The 23,916-nt window shown below is 36.4% G+C and overlaps 1 protein-coding gene across 6 annotated transcripts in view; it reads right to left on the reverse strand.

Moving 5' to 3' along the window:
* LOC107792226 (uncharacterized) overlaps positions 1-23,916 on the reverse strand; it is a 56,095-nt gene that overhangs the window by 30,255 nt on the left and 1,924 nt on the right. For 4 of the 6 annotated variants that reach the window (XM_075248300.1, XM_075248301.1, XM_075248302.1 and 1 more), the window contains 11 exons: positions 23,793-23,894; positions 23,262-23,368; positions 23,084-23,184; positions 22,052-22,139; positions 13,240-13,328; positions 12,983-13,122; positions 12,712-12,874; positions 12,481-12,616; positions 12,282-12,378; positions 10,357-10,486; positions 9,566-9,625 (listed from right to left, as the gene is read on the reverse strand). In XM_075248300.1, the coding sequence (XP_075104401.1) occupies positions 9,566-9,625; positions 10,357-10,486; positions 12,282-12,378; positions 12,481-12,616; positions 12,712-12,874; positions 12,983-13,122; positions 13,240-13,328; positions 22,052-22,139; positions 23,084-23,184; positions 23,262-23,368; positions 23,793-23,894 (1,213 nt within the window). Of the gene's footprint in view, positions 1-9,565; positions 9,626-10,356; positions 10,487-12,281; positions 12,379-12,480; positions 12,617-12,711; positions 12,875-12,982; positions 13,123-13,239; positions 13,329-22,051; positions 22,140-23,083; positions 23,185-23,261; positions 23,626-23,792; positions 23,895-23,916 lie in introns of all 6 variants that reach the window. The other 2 variants (XM_075248304.1, XM_075248305.1) reach the window with 2 other exon arrangements.

Consider the following 23,916-nt stretch of genomic DNA (forward strand, 5'->3'; position numbering starts at 1 on the left):
AAGGTATCATGTTCAATATGATAAACATTTAGATAATCAAGGAAGTCAAGAGGACGAAACTGATGAAGACCATTATCACAGAGACAAGAAACATGCATTGGATCCATAAGTTGAACATTTACCACCAAAACTTTATGATAATCCATTGGAGTATCCAACCATGTGTGTCACTGACTTTTCGCCTTTCAGAGATGCTCAACACAATACTGACTTGGTTGTCGACTATATCATTCGAAACGAGCCAGCATATTGCGTTAATCCTAAAGTCCAGAAAAATATACATGAATAAGAGGAAGGATTGCCTAAAAATGAGTGGATAATGGAGAGTTTGAGATATTATTAGAGAAACAAGATGTTTCCCATCATAAATATATATGGCTATCGTCAACGTGATTATTGGTGTACAAGCGTTGCATTTGTTGCATTCCCAAGAAGACCGTTGATCTCCATGCTTAATTCAAAGCCAGGCATGAGGTTGTTTAAGTACCATGAAGTTCTAATACCAATAACTTCATATCATAAGTTGAAGTTTGAGTGTTATTATAGAAAGATTACATGGAGAAGGCTTGGTAGAAAGTTGGAACTTAGAAAGTAAAATTTAGTTCGAAGTTACAACGCGAAAAAGATCTACGATAAGCTAGCAAAATGTAATATGAAACCTGGTGAACATTGGGTCCCTATTCTTTACTATAACAAATCTTGCGCCATCTATGGAAGCTGTTAGACTCGAGGACGAGTCTTTTTCAACCAGGGGAGAATGATGCAAGATCAAGAAGGCCAAGAATCCTAGGAATTTAAGAAGTCCAAGAATCCATTCAAGATTAGGATTTCTTTCTTATAAAGATTAGGATTTCTTATTTCATGTTTTCTAGTAATTTGATTCTTGTTTTGGTAGGATTATTTTGTAGTTCTAGTCAAATTAGGATTGTTAGTTGGTATCCCATTCCTACTTAGAATATTTTTTCCTATTTTAGTTAGGATAGGTTTTTCTTAACCTTATTCTTATTCTAGCTTAATTAGGACTAGTTTTCCTTAACCTCATCAATTTACTCATTGTAAGACCTATTTAAAGGGCTAATATGCTGAAAATAAACATTGGTGATTAGTTTTTCTAAGCTCTTGCTTCATAAGCGTGATTTCTCTTCTGTTTGATTCTTCTTCCTTTATTCAACGCTTCTTGCAATCTTGTGGAATTGAGGTGTGAGAATGCACGGGAGAAAAATCTATTATTGATATTTTGTTTAATTATAATACAATGAGCCCTACTTAGAATTCGGATCCATAGGAGTGTCAACAGGTCTACAGCCTGTCATTCCTGTCTCCTCAAGAATGTGTAAGGCATACCTCCGTTGTGAGATTACAATACCTGAGCTAGACTGAGCAACCTCAATACCTAGAAAATACTTTAATCTGTCCAAATCCTTAGTCTGAAAGTGCTTAAAGAGATGTTGCTTCAACTTAGTAATACCATCCTGATCATTGCCGGTAATAACAATATCATCAACATAAACCACCAGATAAATACTAAGATTTGAAGCAGAGTGCCGATAAAACACAGAGTGATCAGCTTCACTACGCGTCATGCCAAACTCCTGAATAACTGTCCTGAACTTACCAAACTAGGCTCGAGAAGACTGCTTTAGACCAAAGAGGGACCGGCGCAACCGACATTCAAGGCCACTAGACTCCCTCTGAGCAACAAAACCAGGTTGTTGCTCCATATAAACCTCATCCTCAAGGTCACCGTGAAGAAAAGCATTCTTAATGTCCAACTGATAGAGAGGCCAATGGTGAACAGCAGCCATGGATAGAAAAAGGCGGACTGATGCTATTTTAGCCACGGGAGAGAAAGTATTACAATAATTGAGCCCAATTATCTGAGTATACCCTTTGGCAACAAGGCGAGCCTTAAGTCGATCAACCTAGCCATGGGGACCAACTTTGACTGCATACACCCAATGACAACCAACAGTCGATTTACCCGAAGGAAGAGGAACAAGCTCCCAAGTACCACTCGTATGTAAAGCAGACATCTCGTCAATCATAGCATGTCGCCACCCTGGATGAGACAGTGTTTCACCTGTAGACCTAGGGATGGAAACAGAGGATAAAGAGGATACAAATGCACAATGGGGTGATGACAGACGATGGTAACTTAAACCGACATAATCGAGATTAGGATTACGTGTAGACCATATACCTTTCTGTAGTGCAATCGGATGACTAAGAGGAGACAAGTCCGCAGTATTAGCAGGGTCAGGTGCAGGACGTGAATCAGCTGGGCCTGATGCTGGGTGCGGACGACAATGATAAGTCAAGAGTGGTGGAGCTGTAGAAGGTTGAACTGGACTAAGTGGTGGAACTAGAGCTATAGGTGGTGGAGCTGCAACTGGAGTTGTAGGTGGTGGACCTGCAATATAGAGGACGATGAATTGGAGATAGTGACTGAATCTCCAAAAGATGGAACTGGTAGCACCTCAGAAATATCTAAGTGATTGCTTGGACCTGTGAAGTATGATTGGGTTTCAAAGAAGGTAACATCAGCAAACATAAGGAATCGCTGGAGGTTAGGAGAATAGCATTGATATCCCTTTTGCGTTCGCGAGTAACTCAAAAATACGCACTTAAGAGCACGAGGAGCTAACTTATCTTTTCCTGGAGTAAGGTTATGAACAAAACAAAGGGACGGGGTGAAGGAGAGAACAAAGGTAAGCGGGGAAACATGACAAAGAATGGAACTTAATTCTGGATGGCTGAAGATGGCATACGATTAATAAGATAGAAAGATGTAAGAACTGCATCCCCCAAAAACGCAACGGAACATGAGATTGTATGAGTAGGGTACGAGCAGTTTCAATAAGATGTTTATACTTTCTTTTAGCTACCCCATTTTGTTGGGATGTGTACGGACAAGATGTTTGATGAATAATCCCATGAGAGTTCATAAACTACTGAAATGGGGAAGACAAATACTCTAGGGCATTATCACTACGAAATGTGCGGATAGAAACCCCAAATTGATTTTGAATTTTAGCGTGGAAGGTCTGAAAAATAGAAAACAACTCAGATCGATTTTTCATCAAAAATCAAAAATATTCAAGTGCACCTGGAATAATCATTAATGAAACTGACAAAGTAGCGGAATCCCAAGGTAGAACTAACCCGACTAGGACCCCAAACATCTGAATGGACTAAAGTAAAAGGTGACTCTGCTCGATTATCAAGACGTCGAGGGAAATGGGAGCGGGTATGCTTACCGAGCTGACATGACTCACACTCTAGAGTGAACAAGTGAGATAAACCAGTTACCATTTTTTGAAATTTTGACAAACTAGGATGTCCCAACCGTTTATGTAATAAATGTGGTGAATCAGTAACAGGACAAGTTGTTGAAGGAAGACAAGATGTGAGTCCATGTGATTTTGCAAGGATAAGGTAATAGAGTCCATCTGATTCACGACCGGTACCAATGATCCACCTTGTACTGTGTTCCTATATAAAAACAAAGTCATCAAGAAATAAAACAAAGCATTTAAGTGATTTGGCTAAGCGACTAACGCTATGAGATTAAAAGGACTACCGGGAACATAAAAAATTGAATCTAAAGGTAAGGAAAGAAGTGGACTTGCTTGACCTATTCCAATTGCCATGGTTTGAGACCCGTTAGCCATTGTGATTGTTGGAAGTGATTGAGAACATGAAATAGTTGTGAAAAGAGATTTGTTACCAAAAATATGATCAGATGCACCTGAATCAATGACCCAAGACTCAGAGGTTGAAGATTGGGAAACACAAGTCACGCTAGGGGTGTCAATAGATATTCGGAAACCGACTAAACCGACCGAACTGTACCGCACCGAACCGAATTTAAGTTTCTTTTAAAGAACACGTAGGTTTTTATATAAATCTATAACCGCACTGATAATTAGGATAGGTTTTTATTTTATAAAAATAAACCGAAAAAATACCGAACCGTACCGAATAAATTTTACATTTGAAAAATATATTTATATAGTAAGTTTAAAAATAATAATGCATTAAATTTTTGTTTGGGCCTTGGAATTATGAAAATTGTTACAAGCCAATAAGTAATTAAACTCAAAATACTAATTCCTAAAACCTATTATGCTACTTCTACATAAACTAAGTTATTTCAAGTATCTTCATTAGCAAGACACAAAGTATTCTAGCGATTATGAGTAGCAAACTACAATGTATTGAATATGTTTTCTTTCATATAATTTAGATTTATGTTTTTGAATATTTAATCTTCTATAGACTTTATTCTTGAGTCCCGGTTTGGTTAATATCTTTCTACTCGTGTGATTTATATTTTCTTTGCCTTTGCTTGATTTCTTTTACGTTGTTGTAGAATAGTTGATGGATCTATACTCTAGCCATCTTTCATTTTTTTAATTCACCACCCTTTAAACAGTAAAAATGTCTAGAGAGTTTTGCTAAGTCCTATAAAAGAACGTATGTTATAGCTTTCTACTTCTACTAGTGAATTTTATATGATATTTAAAAAAAATACCGAATATTAACCGAACCGTACCGATACCGAAGAAAAATCGACATGATTAGGACGGTTTCGAAAAGTCTAATTTTGGTTATAAATAATAGAATAACCGAAAAATTGGTATGGTAGAAATTTTATAAAATAACCGGCCGAACCGAACCATTGACACCCCTAAGTCACGCTAATATCTATCTGAACAACGGAAGCTATCCCTGAAGATGTCTGTTTACATGCTTTGTACTGAAGAAACTCAATATAATCTGGTAGAGAAACCATCCAACTATTCGTAGTATTAGATTCCATTTTGCTACAACCAATTTCTCAAATTCTTGATTACAACTTGTATGGTTAACATTGGACTGCCAAATCAGAACACCTTTTTTTTTTTTGGAAAACAATGTTCACTCGCCGGAAAATAAAAAAAGTTGCCGGAATTTGATGATACTTGAATAGACAAACTCGGAATAACGTCCTGAGAAAGCCGTCCAAAAGGAGCTTTGTCGGAAACTGACCGTAAGGTGGTCCATGCGCCGGCGCGTGGACAGATCTCGTCGGAAAAATCACTCTGGTCGGCGCGTGGATGGGGTTTTTCCAGTGGGGTTTTGTGGGGTTTGGTCGCCGAAGGATGGAGAACACTGTGGTGGTGTATGTATATGCACAACACCGGTAAAAAGTGGTTTTGATGCAAACAGCTTCTCAGGTCACCGAAAAATTGCACGGTGACGACTGATTTCTTCCCGGATGTCGTTGGAATGACGCACTACGATAATTATCTCACCAATGCTCTGATACCAAGTGAGAATGTACGGGAGAAAAATCTATTATTGATATTCTGTTTAATTATAATACAATGAGCCTTATTTATACAATTCATATCATATTCCTATTCTATGTAGGACTAGGACTAATTCATATAATTTACATAACTATCTAACATGAGGAACGAGTGAGCAAGGCTTTTCCATCTTACATTCTTCTGACGTGAGTTTGAACAACGCTTTCACTAGTTTTGTGAAAAACTTTAGGGAGGTGCTTTTGTTTTTCTCTATAAAACCTTCAAGCAAGATCCTACTTGAATTATAATTTCATGATGCAAGATCAAGAAGGCCAAGAATCTACGAAATTCAATAAGTCCAAGAATCCATACAAGATTAGGATTTCTTTTCCATAAAGATTAGAATTTCTTAATTCTTATTTCCTAGTAATTTGATTCTTGCTTTAGTAGGATTATATTTGTAGTTCTAGTAAAACTAGGATTGTTAGTTGGAATTCCATACCTACTAGAATTATTTTTCCTATTTTAGTTAGGATAGGTTTTTCTAAACCTTATTCTTATTCTAGTTCAATTAGAATTAGTTTTTCTAAGTTTTTGCTTCAAAAACGTGATTTATTTTTTGTTTGATTCTTCTTCCTTTATTCAACGCATCTTGCAATCTTGCTGGATTGAGAGACGAGTGGGTAAGGTTCTTTTCATCTTACATTCTTCTTACATGAGTTTGAAGAATCCTTTCGCTAGTTTTGTGAAAAACTTTAGCGGGGTGCTTTTGTTTTTCTCTCTTCTTTGTGCTTGAGAGGTGCAAAACCTTGAAAGTACATCAAATATACATTGTTCCTCATATCCAAGTGATGCAAGATCAAGAAAGCTAAAAATCCAAGAAATTCAAGAAGTCCAAGAATCCAATCAAGATTAGGCTTCTTTTCCTTAAAGATTAGGATTTTGTATTTCTTGCTTCCTAGTAATTTAATTCTTATTTTAGTAGGATTATATTTGTACTTCTAGTCAAACTAGGAATGTTAGTGGTATCCCATTCTTACTAGAATTCTTTTTCCTATTTTAGTTAGGTTAGATTTTCTTAGCCTTATTCTTATTCCAGTTTATTTAGGATTAGTTTTCCTTAACCTTAGCAATTTTACTCAATGTAAGGCCTATTTAAAGGGCTTAATATGCTGAAAATAAACATTGGTGATTAGTTTCTTTTAGCATTAGCTTCAAAAATGTGATTTACTTTTTATTTCATTGTTCTTCCTTTATTTAACGCTTCTTGCAATCTTGCGGGATTGAGGAACGAGTGGGTAAGGTTTCTTTTCATCTTACATTCTTCTAACTTGAGTTTGAAGAACGCTTTCGCTACTTTTGTGAAAAACTTTAGCGGGGTGCTTTTGTTTTTCTCTCTTCTTTGTGCTTGAGAGGTGCAAAACCGGTACATCAATTTGGTATCGAAGCACAAGTTCCAGGTTCGAATTCTTGACTTGCTATCTTATTCATCGTGTCACCGGACAAGAAAATAGCAAATTTGTGATCCTCTTCAATGGATCTTCAATTAAAAATTCAGAAATTAAGAACTATAGTCCTTGAACGAGACAATGAAGAAATTAAATTGCAGCTAAATAGCTTGACGGAATCAATAAAGCATCTGACTGAATTTGCTGAAGGTTTGGTGCTTCAATAACATACCAGTGCTACCGCCACGTCTACCACTTCGGTATCCACCAATTTAACCGCATAGAGCAAGATATATTGAGCAAGTTGAAGAGGTTGAAGCTGACCAAGACATGAGAGCACCAATGCACCATGCCCAATATGATAAATATTCCGAAAATCAAGGGAGTGGAGAGGACAAACCTGATGAAGACCAATATCAAAGAGACAAGGAACATGTATTGGATCCACAAGTTGAGGATTTACCAGTGTTGTGAAGAGCGTGAAGCGAAGAAAAGCGACAACTCCCATTTCGCTTAAAGCGAGAAGCAAAGCGCTCGCTTTTTTGAAGTGAAGCAGAATTTTAAAAAAAATATATTAAAATAAATATACCATTTGAATATTAAAATATACCATTCTGTTAAAAACTGGGCAGCATTTAATCAAATAGGAGAAGACTGAGAAAGGAGAACCGAAGGGAAAAAAAATTCGCCAGCATTTCGCTGCTATTTGGACGCTGAAAAAAGAAGAAGAAGAAGAATAATAAGAAGAAGAAGAACGAAATCACATACTTGTTGCTGATGGTCGTATGTTGAAGTTGAAAAGTGTACAAGACTTGGAACCCTAGTCGCCTCTTTCTCCCTATTGCTGTTGGTCGTATGTTTTAATAAAAGAACACCTTTTTTTTTAATTAAATAGGTTGCCAGGTGTTTAAAACAGAGAAGCGCTCGCTTCGGTCGCCTCGCTTCGCTTCAGCGCTTCTCGCTTTTTAGTGGGAAGCGCACGCTTTTGCCTACCTGAGTCGCTTCATATAGCAGAAGCGGTCATAGGGTCGCCTCGCTTCGCTTCTCGCTTTAAGCGAGGAAGCAACCGCTTTTCACAACCCTGGTTTCAGCTGCCTTTAGCGTGAAAATCTTACAGATAACTCTGGTTATCCGCCTTTAAGAGATGCTCAACACAATATTGACTTGATTGTTTACTTTATCATTCCAAACAAGTAAGCATATTGCATTAATCCTAAAGTCCATAAAAATATACATGAACAAGAGGAAGGATTACCTAAAACGGAGTGGATAATGGAGAGTTTGAGGTATATTGGAGAAACAAGATATCTTCACCTCATAAATATATATATGGCCATCGTCAAAGTGATTGTTGGTGTACAAGCATAGCAGTTGATGCAGTCTCAAGAAGAGCGTTGATCTCTATGCTTAATTCAAAGCTAGACATGGAGTTGGCTAAGTTTCATGTAGTTCTGACATCAATAACTTCATATTATAAGTTGAAGTTTGAGAGTCAACATAGAAAGATCACATGGAGAAGGCTTGGTAGAAAATTGAAACTTAGAAAGTGGGATTTGGTTCGACCACATTCTAAGTTTTCTTGCAACGTGAAGAAGCTCTATGATAAACTAGCAAGATGTAATTTGAAACCTGGTGAGCATTAGCAAATCTTGCGCCATCTATGGAAGTTGTTAGACTCGAGGACGAGTCTTTTTCAACTAGGGAAGAAGGATACAAGATCAAAAACGCTAAAAATCCAAGAAATTCAAGAAATCCAAGAATCCAATCAAGATTAGGATTTTGTATGTCTTGCTTCCTAGTAAATTAATTCTTGTTTTAGTAGGATTATAATTGTAATTCTAGTCAAACTAGGAATTTTAGTAGAATCCCATTCTTACTAGAATTCTTTTTCCTATTTTAGTTAGGATAGGTTATCTTAGCCTCATTCTTATTCTAGTTTAATTAGGATTAGTTTTCCTTAACCTTATCAATTTTACTCATTGTAAGGCCTATTTAAATGGTTTAATATGCTGAAAATAAACATTGGTGATTAGTTTCTTTGAGCATTAGCTTCAACAACGTGATTTAATTTTTATTTCATTATTCTTCCTTTATTCAACGCTTCTTGCAATCTTGCGAGATTGAGGAACGAGTGGGTAAGGTTTCTTTTCATCTTACATTCTTCTAATGTGAGTTTGAAGAACGCTTTCGCTAGTTTTGTGAAAAAACTTTAGCGGGGTGCTTTTGTTTTTCTCTCTTCTTTGTACTTGAGAGGTGCAAAACCTTGAAAGTACATCACCAAGTTAAGCTTGACTCATGCATGGGTAGGAATTAGCATTATAGTCTTCGGAATTTTAACTTATCCGACATACATATATATATATATATATATATATATATATATATATATATATATATATATATATATAAGTGGACGCTATTTTTGTCAAGACATGCCATAAATCTTTAACATCCAACATTCGATTTCACATTCCTTCATGTCTTAGCAATAAGAAAGTACAGGTATAGGTGTTTTTTTTTTAATGGTGATTTCTGAAAATGGTGGATTAAGGAGAAGAATAAGTGCCTTAAATAAAAGGGATTTGGGAGAGAGTAAGTTACCACTAGGACTGGGGTAATTTTTAAAAAGTTTGCTAATGGTATGGGTAAATTTGGCCCGATAATATAACGGAGGCTAAATATAGACAATATCCGAAAGTAGAGGGTTAAATTTGGCCCTCTTTACACACTTCACCAAGTCTGGAAAAACTGAGGTGACAAAGTCAATCAAACTCAAAAGAAGAGTATTAAATGCAGATAACTTATAGAAAAACTATTACGCACCACTGTTAAAACGGAATACAACCCAAATGCTCCCCAAAATTTAGCTTCAGAAGCTAGTTCCTAGAGAAGACAAAAAAAAAAGGAAAATGAAAGAACGCCAATCATTGCCATGATCTCTGCAATATAAGCATAAATCTTGTGAACTCCACATACATAGCATTTCGCCGATAAAATCTCTATATAACTCATGGAAGAAGCATCGTTGAGTCATCAAATCACAAATGCATAGTTTATATAATTATTATGGAACAGAATTTGGAAATTAACGCAGCACTTAACACTTAAATTTCTCCAAAAATCCAATCCCCCCCACCCCGGGTGCGAGCGCGGGCAAAAGAAAATCCCCTCCAGCATTAACTAACAAGAAAAGGAGGTGTTACCTAACCTACTCTGCCTATATCTCCCCTCTCCCTCATTCCTATTCCATACTCATCACAAAATAAGATTGAATAGCTAAATGGAAAAAAACTATCAGCTGTTTCTAGACACCAATTAAAAATTATGAGACAATATATCAAAGTAGTCCTAAAATAAGCAGAATGTATCAGCTTGCTTTCTTTGTTTTACCGTTTTGAAATCCAAAGTATTCTCCAAGGGCTGTCAAAAAGTGCAGTGGAATTACCAAATAAAATATATAAAAATCAGTCCACAGTGTAATGAGTGAAATGAAGAACAAGATAGATCTTTGTCAGGGTACATATTTATAAAAAAGGAAAAGATGAAACAAAAAAACATATATATGAAAAGCAGAAATCTTTGCCAAAACAATATTTAAAAGATTAAAGTTGTACCACTTCTGACAACTTCAGGACAGAAACATCTTGAGTCAAAGGGAAGCTTTTCCAGATCATTCTTGGAATCAACATCCCAGCAAGTGAACAGGGTATGAACATCATGAATGCCAAATATGGTGTAGCAAACCTATTCACGAAAACAATTTCAGAAGATTTGTCAGTCAAGTAGAAAACTTCTGTTTGTTGGCGTAAAAGTATAAGCAGCTTGATGAGGTTGTGGCACATCTAAGTACTTTATAAAGCAAGAAAATGATAGCAATTTGACAGGAGAATTTGAAGGCCAACAATTAGAAGCAACTTGAGGCATTCCACTCATGCAACATTTATTTGGCTGGTGTCTTTATGTTACATAAAACATGTCTCCAGTTATATATAGAGAGAGCATACAGAACAACAACAACATATATGTACGTATGTATTAAATAAGATATTTATATAAAATAAGATATTCATATTATAATGAAATGGGCATAAGAGAAATAATAGCCACAGCTTCCACAAAAATTATCCTTCAGGTTAGCACCTGAATTTTTCATAAATACAATATTATCAGGATACTCAGTGTAAAAGTAATCACAATATCATCGTCATGGAGTAGAAAACCAGACATTCAAAACATAAAAAGGGCAGTCTGGTGCACTAAGCTCCAACACAATTTTTTTAAAAAGGAAAAAGGCCAAATTTGCACCTCTACTAAGTGGAAAAAATCATTTTTTCCCTCTGCTATACTTTCGATGCAAAAATACCCCTGAGATTACCCAAGTGGCTCAAATATACCCCTCCTCCGTTAGGGTTGTCCAACGTGAACACCAATCCCATGTGGCACTGACATTTTGGTGAGATGGACGACATGTGACATGCCTCCTCACTACCCCCAACCCACTTTACCCCTTCACCTCCACTTCTTCTTCCGTAAAAGAATTGAAGACTAGAGACTTGGACTTATGGTCACGCGAAGATGGGAGAAATGAATGCAATTCAAGTTAGTTATATGGATGCAGAAAAGAGCATACGGCCATGAATTTTTTGGCGCATTAAAGATCAGAACCACATTTCTGATTGTGAATTTTATCAAGCAATCATCTATGGTTTTCGAGCTTATTATTAGAATTGAAAAGAAAGGACAAGACATATTTATTTGCTCCTTCAATTTATCCCGATATGCAAGCAGAGCAAAGCATAAGCTACAACTTTCTCCTTCTTTTAGCTTTGAATCTTCGTAATAATTTGCGGCTTGTGAGATCTTCGCTTACTGAGCTTTATCTGTGTTGTTTTCCTTTTATGTCTTCTACAGAATCTTGAGATCTTCAGTCAAGAAACCTCAGAATCTTCAGTCACGAATTATTTTTCCTTTCTGAATTTTCTCATTGCATCAAATAAATATATTGATTTTCTCCATTCGTCATTCCATTGTCCAGCTGCTCCATGTCTTTGTATGTGTTGTTCATCTATAAGAACTCAAACTTCTCATCTTTTCTCCATTGATTCTCCATGGATCTCACATTTTCGATCTACTAATTTTGTACTTCAATTTAACCATGGAAATGTTACATACATCATCACATATATATCTGAAGATAAATATTTTCGCAAAGAGTACTGTACAGTTGTTCTCCTGGGGAAGAAGCAGCAGAAGGAAAGGGGTAAAATGGATTGGGGAAGGTGAGGTGGCATGCCATGTAGCATCCATCTCACCAAAATGTCAGTGCCACATGCGATGGTATCCACCTTGGACAGCCCTAACGGAGGAGGTCTATATTTGAACCACTTGGATTAAATCAGGGGTATTTTTACTTCAAAGTATAACGGAGGACAAAATTGATCATTTTCGCATAGTAGAGGGACAAATATGACCCTTTTTCCTTAAAATATAATTTTCCAACAAACCCGGAGAATGATATTTCATGAATAAGCAAACATACCAGTTCATCGACTGACCAGAAAACAGCAGTCTTATGACAGCAAAGGCAACTGGAAAAACAATTCCTAGCAAAATTGCAAACGTATGATACAACATTCCTGCATAACAGTCAAAAAAAAACATTTTAAACTAGCAGGAAAGAGAACAAGCTTTTAAGACCACTCTTCCAACCAAAGAGAGAATTGAAGTATGTTTGTTACCTTTAAGAAAATCATTGAAGGTTGCAAAACAACAGGTCAGTCCCCAAGTTGGAAAGCGTAAGAGAAGTGGCACAAGAAAAAAGATGACAAGAGGAAAACTATGAAGTAGCATAGCTTGCTCTCTTGAATAGTATATCTACAATGAGAAGAAGAACAATAGGTACTCATAGTTAATTACCCACTTCATACAATAACTAGATAAGATCTTCATCGTGAAAATTGTTGGCTTACCAAGAACCATGACAAGTAATCAAAGAAAACCGCATGTTCATTGTCAGATCTATTGACAGCAGATCTTAATCTCCTCTCATGTGCATTTTGCAGGTTAGATGAGTTTGTGAAGGCTTTGATTATTCTTAATAAATTGTCTCCACGTGCTTGAATGCTTCCAGGTCTAGGTAAGAAAGAATTCTCATGTATTAGAGGAAGCATCCAAGTAGACGCAATAGTCTTAAAATTTCAATTTGGTGATCTATACCAAAACAGCAATTATGATGCGTACAATAGTCTTTCAACAGTATCAGACGCGGTATGATAAAAATAACCACCAAGGAGGAAGATAATATCCAGTCCAGGAATATCGCCAAAATCTTGGGCAAACATTCTGTAGTCTGTATCACCAGGAATAATACCAAAAAGATCCTACAAGCACATTGGAAAAGAGAAACTTTCAACTCCATATAAATCACTCACTGCTTAAAGGAACTGGTAGATAGATATCAAGAAAAAAATTTATGTACTAGATAATATTCTGTGAACCTGAGCTGCACTATTCGCCATAGGATAGAGTGCCGATTGAGCATAAACATATGAAGGCCAGGACCCAGGTCCAGATTGGCAAACAAAATCTGTCAATCCAACAATGCACAGCAGGTGAAATTTTAACAATATCAATGGCATAGAGAAGGAAAATTTTGAGAATTGAATGCTTAACTCTCCTCATGGAGCAGATAATTTGGCCTGGGCAACTTGTCATTCAGAGTGTCAGACTTGTGCATGGTGAACCAATTAGTAGGACATCATAACTCGAACATGATACCCTAGTAGAGATAGTGATGGATAGATGCCCATAAAGGTCAAATTCACTATCACTTTATTGTTCGTAGGATGATATTATTGATTTATATAGACATTTTTAAGAAAATGGACTTTCCAAAAACTAGCTGAAGTGGTGAATATCACTCAAAAATATAAGAAGATTACAACATAACACTTGACTGAAGTGGGAGCCTAGGGCTTAACACCTAGGACGTAGAGTTACATAACACGGGTGGTTCAATATTAGATAACCAAACATCTGAGATGGATTTGACTATAGTATCATGTTGAGAAAATGGATAGTGCCGAACTCAACCCAAAAGGCTAACTCAAGTGGTGAGAATTATCTGAGACCATATAAGAAAATTACAACCCATGTTTTTTTTAAATAAGGTAAAGTTTTATTAACTAAGTACCAAGACGGCACCAGAAAGTTACAAAACACTGCTGGGAATATCCATGCAGTTAGTTACAACATTTTCCTAACAACTCCAGGAAATCCAAGTAATGATCAATACTATCAACAAGACTGCCCTTAAACCAAAGAAACAAATTATGCAAACACTTGTCTTTAACTCTAAAAATCTGATCTCTTCGCCCATCAAAACAAGCTCTACTCCTCTCTAGCCAATGGTCCAGAAAATGCACTAGGAAATAGTTCTCCAAATTTGCTTCAAAGCTTTATCTGTCCTTTGATGCTGCCAGCTCCCCAATAGAGAGCTAACACTCTGAGGCATGACCCATGAGACCCACATATACTGAAAGGGAACTCCGAGCATTGTCTGGCAAATCTGCAATGCAAAAGAAGGTGGTTCACAGTCTCCACTTCTTCCTCACATAGATAACACCTGTTACCAAGTGAAAAACCTCTCTGAAGATTGTTTTGGGTGAGACAAGCTTCCCAAGCAGCAGTCCAACCAAAACATGCAACTTTAACAGGGGGTTTGTTCCTCCAGATCACTTTCCAAGGCCAATTTGTTTCCCATTGACTTGTTCTCTTCCTTGGCAAGTTGTAGCAATTATTGACTGAGAACTTCATATCTTTGCTAGTTGTCCATACTAATAAGTCTTTTTGGCTTTGATTAATATGAGTCGAGCCCAACTGAAGGAGTAGATGACAGAAATTTTCTATTTCCCAATCATTCAAATGTCTTCTAAAATTCACCGGCCAACTTGAATCTGAATAGAACTAAAGCACAACTCCATCTCTATTAGTGCAACAGCTAAATAGATTAGGAAATTTTTCTTTCAAGGTTTCCATCATCAATGCATAAATCATTCAAGAACTGAATCTTTCTTCCATTCCCCAACTCCAATGTAGTAAATTGCTTAAATTCCTCCCATAATTTGCAAACCTCTTTCCACACTCCCCCTCTAGTATACACACTTTTGCAAGGGGAATTACAACCTTATCTACTGCCATAAATGGCTTCAATTATTTTTACCCAGATTGCTTCTTCATCCCTACTAAATCTCCACAGCCACTTGAATAACATGCTTTTATCATGTAGTCTCAGATTTCTAACTCCCAAGCCTCCCCTTTCTTATGTCAAAGAACTATCTGCCATTTAACTGAATATTTTTGTTGTCATTGTTCCCATCCCATAAAAATTGATTCCTCATAGAGTTCAACTTTTTCTTTATTGTAGCAGGCATAGAGAATAAGGACATTAGATAAGAGTGCATCCCATCTAGAACACTATTTATCAATGTGAGTCTCCCTCCAAATGACAATGTGAGTCTCCCTCCAAATGACAAATACTGTTTTTTCTAGGGAGTCGTCTTGTTGGCTTATCTATCCAAGACCTCTTGCCAAATGCTTTGATCATTTCTCCTTACTCCAAGAGGGAATCCCAGAAAGATTGTCGGAAAATTATCCACTTGGCACCCCAAAAATATCTACTAGTTCTTCAATACAGTTCTCATCATTAATGCTATAAATATTACTCTTTCCCAGATTGACTTTCAAACCAGAAACTGCTTCAAAGGACAGTAAAGTACCTCTGAGACATAGGAATTGTTCCTTCTCTGCCTCACAAAATAAAAGAGTACCATCAACCCATATATTTATCTGATGTTCTAACAGATATAAACTCTAATCAGTCTTTAACTAGAGAATTGTTATGATTAATCAGTTCCAATACACATAACTACGATTATGATAGGAATTTGATTTGTTTATTAGATCCTAAGTTGCTCGGACACAGGTGTGGGTATCCGACACGGGTGCGGATCTAGAGGTCGGATCCTTCAAGATGTAAATTCTAAGATTCGGGGATATGGATCCTAGTACGGATACGGGTGCGGGGATCCAGCTAAAAATAATTCAAAATATAAAAATATCTCTAAATTAAGAGAAATTTTGTGGAATACTTACATATAGCTTGTAAATTGTGAATTTCTTTTTTATTCTCAAGTTGTAGATAAGTAAAGGATTGATTTCCTAGATAAGGTATTCCAGTTTTTTGGTAAATTTACCCTAGTTTTGGTTCTGATTTCGGGAATCAAATTGTATCTCGTCTGGAATTTTTCAGTTCGTCGTGGTCAAAGTACCCTAAATTGTTTGACTAGATCTGGTACAGATCCCATACCCACACCATACTAGTGTCGTGTCGACACGGGTGCGGCACCTAAACTGCCGTGTCGAAGCAACTTACATTATATCTCCTCTATCAACCTACTAAACAAAAATATACAACAACAAACCCAGTATAATTCCACAAGTGGGGTCTGGAGAGGTAGTGTGTACGCAAATTTTACCCCTAAACAAAAATATGCATAAGAGAAAAAAAATTGGAGAAAATTGTGACAACACAACCACTTGTTTTGAGTATTTGTTCCCAATATTCATGCTTTGAGACTTTGTATATGGGGTATTATGTCTTGGGAGTTGTGGGGTCCGAGGGGCTCGAGTGAGTTTCGACGGCATTTGGAACAAGTTCAAAGTTGTTTGTTTGTCAACTAGTGCACCGCGATTGCAAGTTGGGCTCGCAATCACAAAGGGTGCTAGCCAGGTTAGCTTCGCGATTGCGAAGGTGGTGATTGTTGTCCCGAAGAGTTTACGCTACGCTCAGTTGACTTCTGCTATCGCGGAGAGTTTGATTGCAATAGCAATGAATAGCCAACTGACTAACTCCGTGTAACAATTCAACCCCTATTTTTGAGTTATTGCGTGTCGTTGCATATTTTGCGACTTCCTGTAGGTTCAGATGATGTTTTGGTACTTGCAGGCGCGGTTGGTTTGGGACCTGAGGGGCTCGGGAGTGTTTCGCCACCATGGCAAAGAACTTGGAAGTTATAGAATCTCTTATAACAACCCTACCCTTATTTTTAGCATTTGCTCTTTGTTTTATGTTTTGAGGCCTTCAGTAGGTTCATATAGTGCTTTGTCGGGATAGTTTGAAAGGGTTCCGGAGGGCTGGAGTGAGGTTCAGCATCATTCGGGACAAAGATGAAATTGTAAAAAAATTGCACCTTATGCTCTGGTGCGTGTAGGCTTGGTGCATTTGAGGAAGTGTTGTCAAAGGCTTATCTGAGGCGCATTTAAACCCTGAAGCTCAGAGATGCTTGAGGTATGCGCTTCGCCTCGTCTAGGCTGCACTTTAATGTTGGCAAGGTATTAAGGCCTGCACCTTATTGCCTATAAGGTCTATCTTAAATTGAGTAGTACAAAACAGTAAATATGATTGGCAAAAAGATAAAGTAATTGTTAAGGACATTATTATGAAGTTGTTACTTTTTTCTTGCATTACATATAGATTTTCTACTTTTTTTTTTCTTTAAGCCTTTTTAACTAAAGCCCACACTTTAATTTCGCTTAAAGCTCTGATACACCTAGAGCGCTTTTTAATGCTTTTCGCATTTGACAATAGTGGTAGAGGTGTGACGCACTTGCATGACACAATAAGGGCTGGGAGGAGTTGGACGTGCGACGCACCTATAGAGCTCAAGGACAAAATTCCAGCATTGTATAAATAGTCCCATTTTGTGATTTTAGTTCATTCCCGACTATTTTGAAAACTTGGGAGCTCAGTTTTGGGGAATTTTAAGCAAGATTAACATCTACAACATTGGAGTATGCAATTTCAACTCGATGTATCATTCATATCATAAATCTATCATAGAAACATAAATTGAAGGTGGATTCTAGTGAAACTTTGGAGATTACCTAGAATCACATGAATGTCGATTTGAATGCCTAAATGGTCTTACAATGGAAATCTAAACATGGATTTGGATTCATGAGGTTATAGGCCAACCGGATATGACTTTTGTTTCGTAGTTTGACCATGTGAGCTCGGGTTTGACTTTTAAGTTGACTTGACATCGAAGCTTGCTAAATTTATAGAATAGTTATCCTAGACTAATTTGAACCCATTATTCATGATTTTGAATAGACTGCAGTCAAAGGAGATTGTTTGAGTTGGAGATTCAAGTAAAGTGTTGTTTGCCATTTTCGATGCAAGTGAGACTTTAACTCTTAGGGTGTGTTTGGTATGAAGGAAAATGTTTTTCATGGAAAATGTTTTCCTAGAAAATGTTTTCATGGAAAATGAGTAGTTTTATCACTTATTTTCCCTTGTTTGGTTGGTGAGTGAAAACCTTTTTTCGGAAAATATTTTTTAGTGTTTGGTTAGAGAGTAGAAAATATTTTTTAGGAAAATTTTTTATGCTATTCACCTCATCCCCCTTCTCCAAGTCTTAATGTTCCCTGTGCTCTCCCCTCCCCCTCCTCTCTCCCCCTTCAAATATCCAACATTTTCATGACTCTATTTTCTTCAAGAATTTAATTATTCTTCTAAGAATTCATACAAACCCAAAGGAACTAATGTGTTGATTTACTTTTTACGCAAAAACAACATTGAAATTTGTGCTCCATAACTAAAAAATACTCTTTTTGGTTAAAAAAGAAAGTACTATTTCTACAACATGAAAATAAAGTACTCATTTTGTTAAAGTTAAAGAAAATACTTTTTCTACATCATGAAAAGAAAATACTCATTTTGTTGAAGTGAAAGAAAATACTTTTCTACATCATGAAAAGAAAATACTCTTTCTGTTGAAATAAAAGAAAATACTTTTTACTACATCATTTTGTTGAAATGAAAGAAAATATTTTTTCTACATAAAAAGTACTTTTTTTGTTAAAATGAAAAATAAACTTTTTTTATATCGCGAAAAGAAAATACTCATTTGTTGAAATGAAAAAAAACATACTCTATCTATAACATAAAAAGAAAGTACTATTAATAATATTTCTATTTAGGGTGGGGTGGAGGTGGGGGTGAGGGTAGGGGTGGGGGTTGGGGTTGGGGTGGGGAATGGGAGGAAGGTTGGAAAAGAGTTTTGGAAAATGTTTCGACATTTCCCTCCAATTGGAGGAAAATGAGTTCATGAGGAAAATGTTTTCCAAAACATTTAAGCCAACCAAACATGGGAAAATTGGAAAAACATTTTCCGAAAAATATTTTCCTTCATACCAAACACACCCTTAGTTTTCTTGCTTTTCCTTAAAAGCATGCTATATGTGTTGCTTGTTTGCATTTCAACTACATTGTCCTTGTGTGTAGGAGAGCATGAACTTTGTTAGCTAGTTTTGAAGTTTCTATCTTAGACAGAAGTAGGTCCTAGCATGTCTATCTATATTTTCATGATATTTTTAGAGTTGACAAGTTCTTTGTGATATTTGTTTAGCTATTTAGCATGGCATTATCACATAGCTAGCATCACACACAGCTTGGAACCGACGTATGTCCTTATGAGCCGGCAGCTTTAGCATGGGTTGAGCCTAAGTAAGCATACTCATGGCCCCATTGATGGGTTGAGCCTGAGTGAGCATACTCATGGCCCCTAGATGGGTTGAGCAGTTTTTCAGCATATAGTAGCATCATGTCTACTTTAAATAATAGTATTCATCATGCTCGAATCAGTTGCTTTACTTGTATATTGCTTTTATACTTGTAATACCTTACATTATGCACTACTGGCGATTTCTAAAAACTTCCCCAGGGGTAAGCTGGGAAAGCGAGTCGATAATCTTGTTCGACCTTTTAGATTCATAGTTACTAACCGTGCATAGGTCCGTTAGAGAGTGATCCAACTACTGAGTTGCTAATTGCCAGCTTATCCAGCCACCACTTGTCCGTGAATGTAGCTTCAGCTCAGTTCTTCTTATTCTAATTTATGACTTCTTTATTGAGTTGCGTCTCGTATCAGTTGTATTCAATTCCTAGTATCAGTTGTATTCAATTCCTAGTGCTCAATGATTTAGCCTTTTAGTTGGTTCTATGGGACGTCTTGACATTATAGTTGTACTTCGTTGTCGCACATATAATATTATCAGACAACCTTAGTGGAATTCTTTCTTTGTTATTTCTATGCTTTTATCATGTTTTAGTTTAGAGGGTCATGATGCTATCGGCTCTCACGTGGTTTATGAGTGAGATTGCATAGGCCAACGTTTAGGCATTGTCCGTGATTGCAAAAGTTTTATCGCAATTTAGGTGAAGAACCTGGACCGGTATATATAGCTGAGTTTCGCAAACCAGCTCCATTTCTGGAGTTCTAAGCTATGGGAATTGGAGATTTGAACGGGGTATTTACCAACTGAGTTGGGTAAGTCTTCTAATCATCTCCTTGAGTTTATGCCATGTTTTTTCTTGAAGATTTACCATTAAAACATGGGATGTAATGGTAGGAACTGGGATTTTAGGTCTAAATCCTAGAAACACTAAATTAAGAATTTGAGCATCTAAACGGACTCCAAATGAAAATCTAAGCATAGCTTTGGACTCGTTATAGGTAACCCAGATTTGACTTTTGTTTTAGGGCTCAACCGTTTTGACTCGGGGTTGACTTTTTTGCAAGACTTTGACCTTGACCGAGTCTTAAATTATGGAATTGGGTCCAATAGACTTTTTTAACATCGTTAAGTAATGTTTTGAATAGATCGGATTCGTTTGGTGGATTTTAGACGTGGAAAGGTTGTTCTTGAAGTCTAAGCTGAGCTTAGACCGAGGTAATTTACTACTTTGACCTCAATGGGCGAATTTTTCCCAAACTAGAATTGTTTTACATATACTATGTACATGAGGGTACCATATATATGAGGTGACAAGTATATATGTGGATACCGGGGTAATATATGGGATATATTTTTGTTACTTTGTTGTGCACGACTTGCTATATTTGTTATACTCCCTCCGTTTCAATTTATGTGAACCTATTTCCTTTTTAGTCTGTGTCAAAAAGAATGACACATTTCCTTAATTGGTAATAATTTACCTTTGTGCAATGATTTATAGCCACACAAAATATATGTGCCTCATTTTACACCACAAGTTCAAAAGTCTTCTCTCTTTTCTTAAACTTCGTGCCCAGTCAAATGGGTTCACATAAATTGAAACAGAGGGAGTATGATTAATTGTGCATATTTGCTAGTATAATATTATATGCATTTGTTACATGCTAGATAACATTATAGAGTTCATGAATGTTGATTTACATGGTTTGGACTATTTTGTCATGCATGTATGCATATTGATTTGCATATGTGATTCAAATTGGATAGGTGGGAATGTGTTATGGGATGTGAACTCGTATCTGCTATTGAGATATTAGTTTTGGCCATGTGGACTCGCATTCTGGTTATTGTGTGTGTATTAGATCCTCCCTCATGAGTCACTAGTCTTGATGAACCACATACGGTGTACGCATAGGTTTGAGTGATTACACATGTCGATTATGAGTAAAATTTGAATCTTTATCATGCATAAACAATATGCCACTTTTATTGTGCATTTTGATAAATGCTGGACTTATGCATATTGTTGTTATGTGCTATGTGCCTATTACTGTTGAATATAATACTTGCCCGAGTTATGTTTTAATGACTACTTTCTTAATTGACTCTCGCCATTGCTTCGTGGGAGGCGGTCAATGATACATATTGAGTAATCCCGTACTCGCCCTCTTTTCCCTGCATTCTATAATTCGGATCCAAGTACTAGGGGGACCCGTGATTGAGATTCCGGCATTTATATCAGTATCAGTGGTGAAATTCTTGCTTCTTGCCTGGTTCGCAATGGCTTGGCTTCTCTTTTATCTTTATGTAGTTCGTATTCAAATAGTTGATGTACTTTTCTACTTCTAGAGGCTCATAACTTCGTTACAACCCAGACCTGTATTATGTTGATTTATGTGTTGTCAGATTTATTAGATTCTGATTATTATATTATTGTCCATATTAGAATTTATATCTGGTAAATGTTTATGGTTCGCTCAAGACGAGGATGTTGGGTGCCAATCACGGCATGGGTAATTTGGGTCATGACAAAATGTTCTCCATAAAATGATTCCAGACCAATAATAGCGTACCTTCCCCCTTACCAATCAATTACTCTAGCATTTGGCAACAAAAAAAAATTAATGCTTTACATTTATCCCTATGCTTTCATTTATCCCTCTTTCCAAGATTGTAATAGCAGGAAGCAAGTAATAAACATGCCACAATAGTATGAATGTAGGCACCTACCAAAGCCTCCGGTCCCAGAAGCTTCAATATTTATGAATGCTCCAACCGTCTCATTCCATCTATGCGTAGTTATGAAACCGTGCGAACCCTGAAAAACTCATCAGCAAACTCTTATGTTTAACTTGCATATATTTCAAATCATCTACTGATCTACATGAAGCATTCTGAACACCAACAATGATAATAGAGATAACCACAACTCCTTGAGCTCGTGGAAGTGATTCGCACAACATCAGATATCAAAAATCAAAATGAGACATTAGTACATAAAGACAAAATGTGTTTACAGGATGCTCAAATGCATGTGAGTGTTTACTTGAACTACAATCCAAGATTGTAAATCTGGTCCTAGTGATCAGAGATGATATGCAAATAAGATCACAGTTATCAAGGAACAGAAGGAGGAATTAAGAAATTCAAGGTGGCAGAACCTTATCGTTCTCTAAATTTTAGAACTTTTGATCATGAGACATTAAACATAACCAGAGGGCCTATCATAAGCTGTGTGAAAAACCTTATATCGCAGAGGTAAAGATGGGGTTGTACTAGTAGAACTTGGAAAGGCCTTTATCAATCACACGAGAAATATAATTTCTCAGATCTAAAATGACTCTCAAAATTGACAAAAGAACCTAGCATCAACATCATGCAATCATCATATTTAGCACCCTGTCCATATAACAATAAGGAACATCTCATATTAAACATATGCTTTAAAAGTATGAAATGAATAGTACCAAAAAGAATTCCAAATACTTCAGAGAAACTATTTAAGAATACAAATCTGTGTTTCTGAGAATGTATAGTCATCACATTTTTCACTGTTCAGAAGACTAAAGAGCACAAAGGGTAGAGATAGGAGAGAACAAACTCAAGGATAGTTGAAATACTGCCGAATCACATAATTTTCTAAGAAACATGCATTAGGAAAATGGGACGAATGGAAAAGTAGCACCTACTTCCAAGAACTACAATACAAAAGCATAGTTCATGATTCTTTAAGTCCATTATTCTTTATAAAGGAGATCTTACCAGCATAAACAGTTCTTCAGCTCCATTAAATAGAAATATAACTGGTCTAGGTGGAATCCAGCCAGAATCTATAGAGAGTCTTGCTAGCTCAAGCATCGATGCTGTTTAAGATTCAAAATAGATATGACCAACAATGAAATCAGCCGGAAAGCATAGATCGAAAATAAGATATACATACCAACACATGAACCACAATCACCAGCTCCTGGAGAACCAGGTGGAGTATCAAAATGGCCATTGACCAAAACTGCAGTATCATTTTCTCCTGAATCCACTGATGAGATTCTGAAATTAATTTTGGTTACTTTCAGTTTCATCTATTAAACATATTTAAGGTGTTGCAGGTTTGAGTTAAAACTTAAAATCCCCTTCTATTAGGTATATGAGGTTACAATCAAATATCAATAACAATTTGTCGGCTACTTTCCAAAAGATGTCCTTAACTTCTTCAGGCTTTTCATAATTGGAACAAGTAAAAGGCACTTCTTTCGAAAGCAAAAGATCCATCACTCCTATAGATGAGCTCCACCAAAAAGAAAATCCTTTAATTGATGAAATGAGGAAAAGAATTAGGTACTAACACTCACTTATCTTTATGCTTTAAGAAATTAGACAAGAAAAGAGAAAGGAAAAAAAACCAACAAAAGCATTGGTGGATAATGAAATGTAAGAATATATAAGATTGTATGTCACATTCATGTAGGTTTACCTCATAATAATATTTTTATGATTTCTATAAGCCAGAGAAATGCCATGCCGTAAAAAGACCATGTTGAAGGAGCCATTAACAATGGTCTCCTCTATCTCTATTCTGCAAGAATAAGAATCTCAAA

The sequence above is a fragment of the Nicotiana tabacum genome, chromosome 24 (genome assembly GCF_000715075.1).
Source record: "Nicotiana tabacum cultivar K326 chromosome 24, ASM71507v2, whole genome shotgun sequence".
NCBI classification, from domain to species: domain Eukaryota; kingdom Viridiplantae; phylum Streptophyta; class Magnoliopsida; order Solanales; family Solanaceae; genus Nicotiana; species Nicotiana tabacum.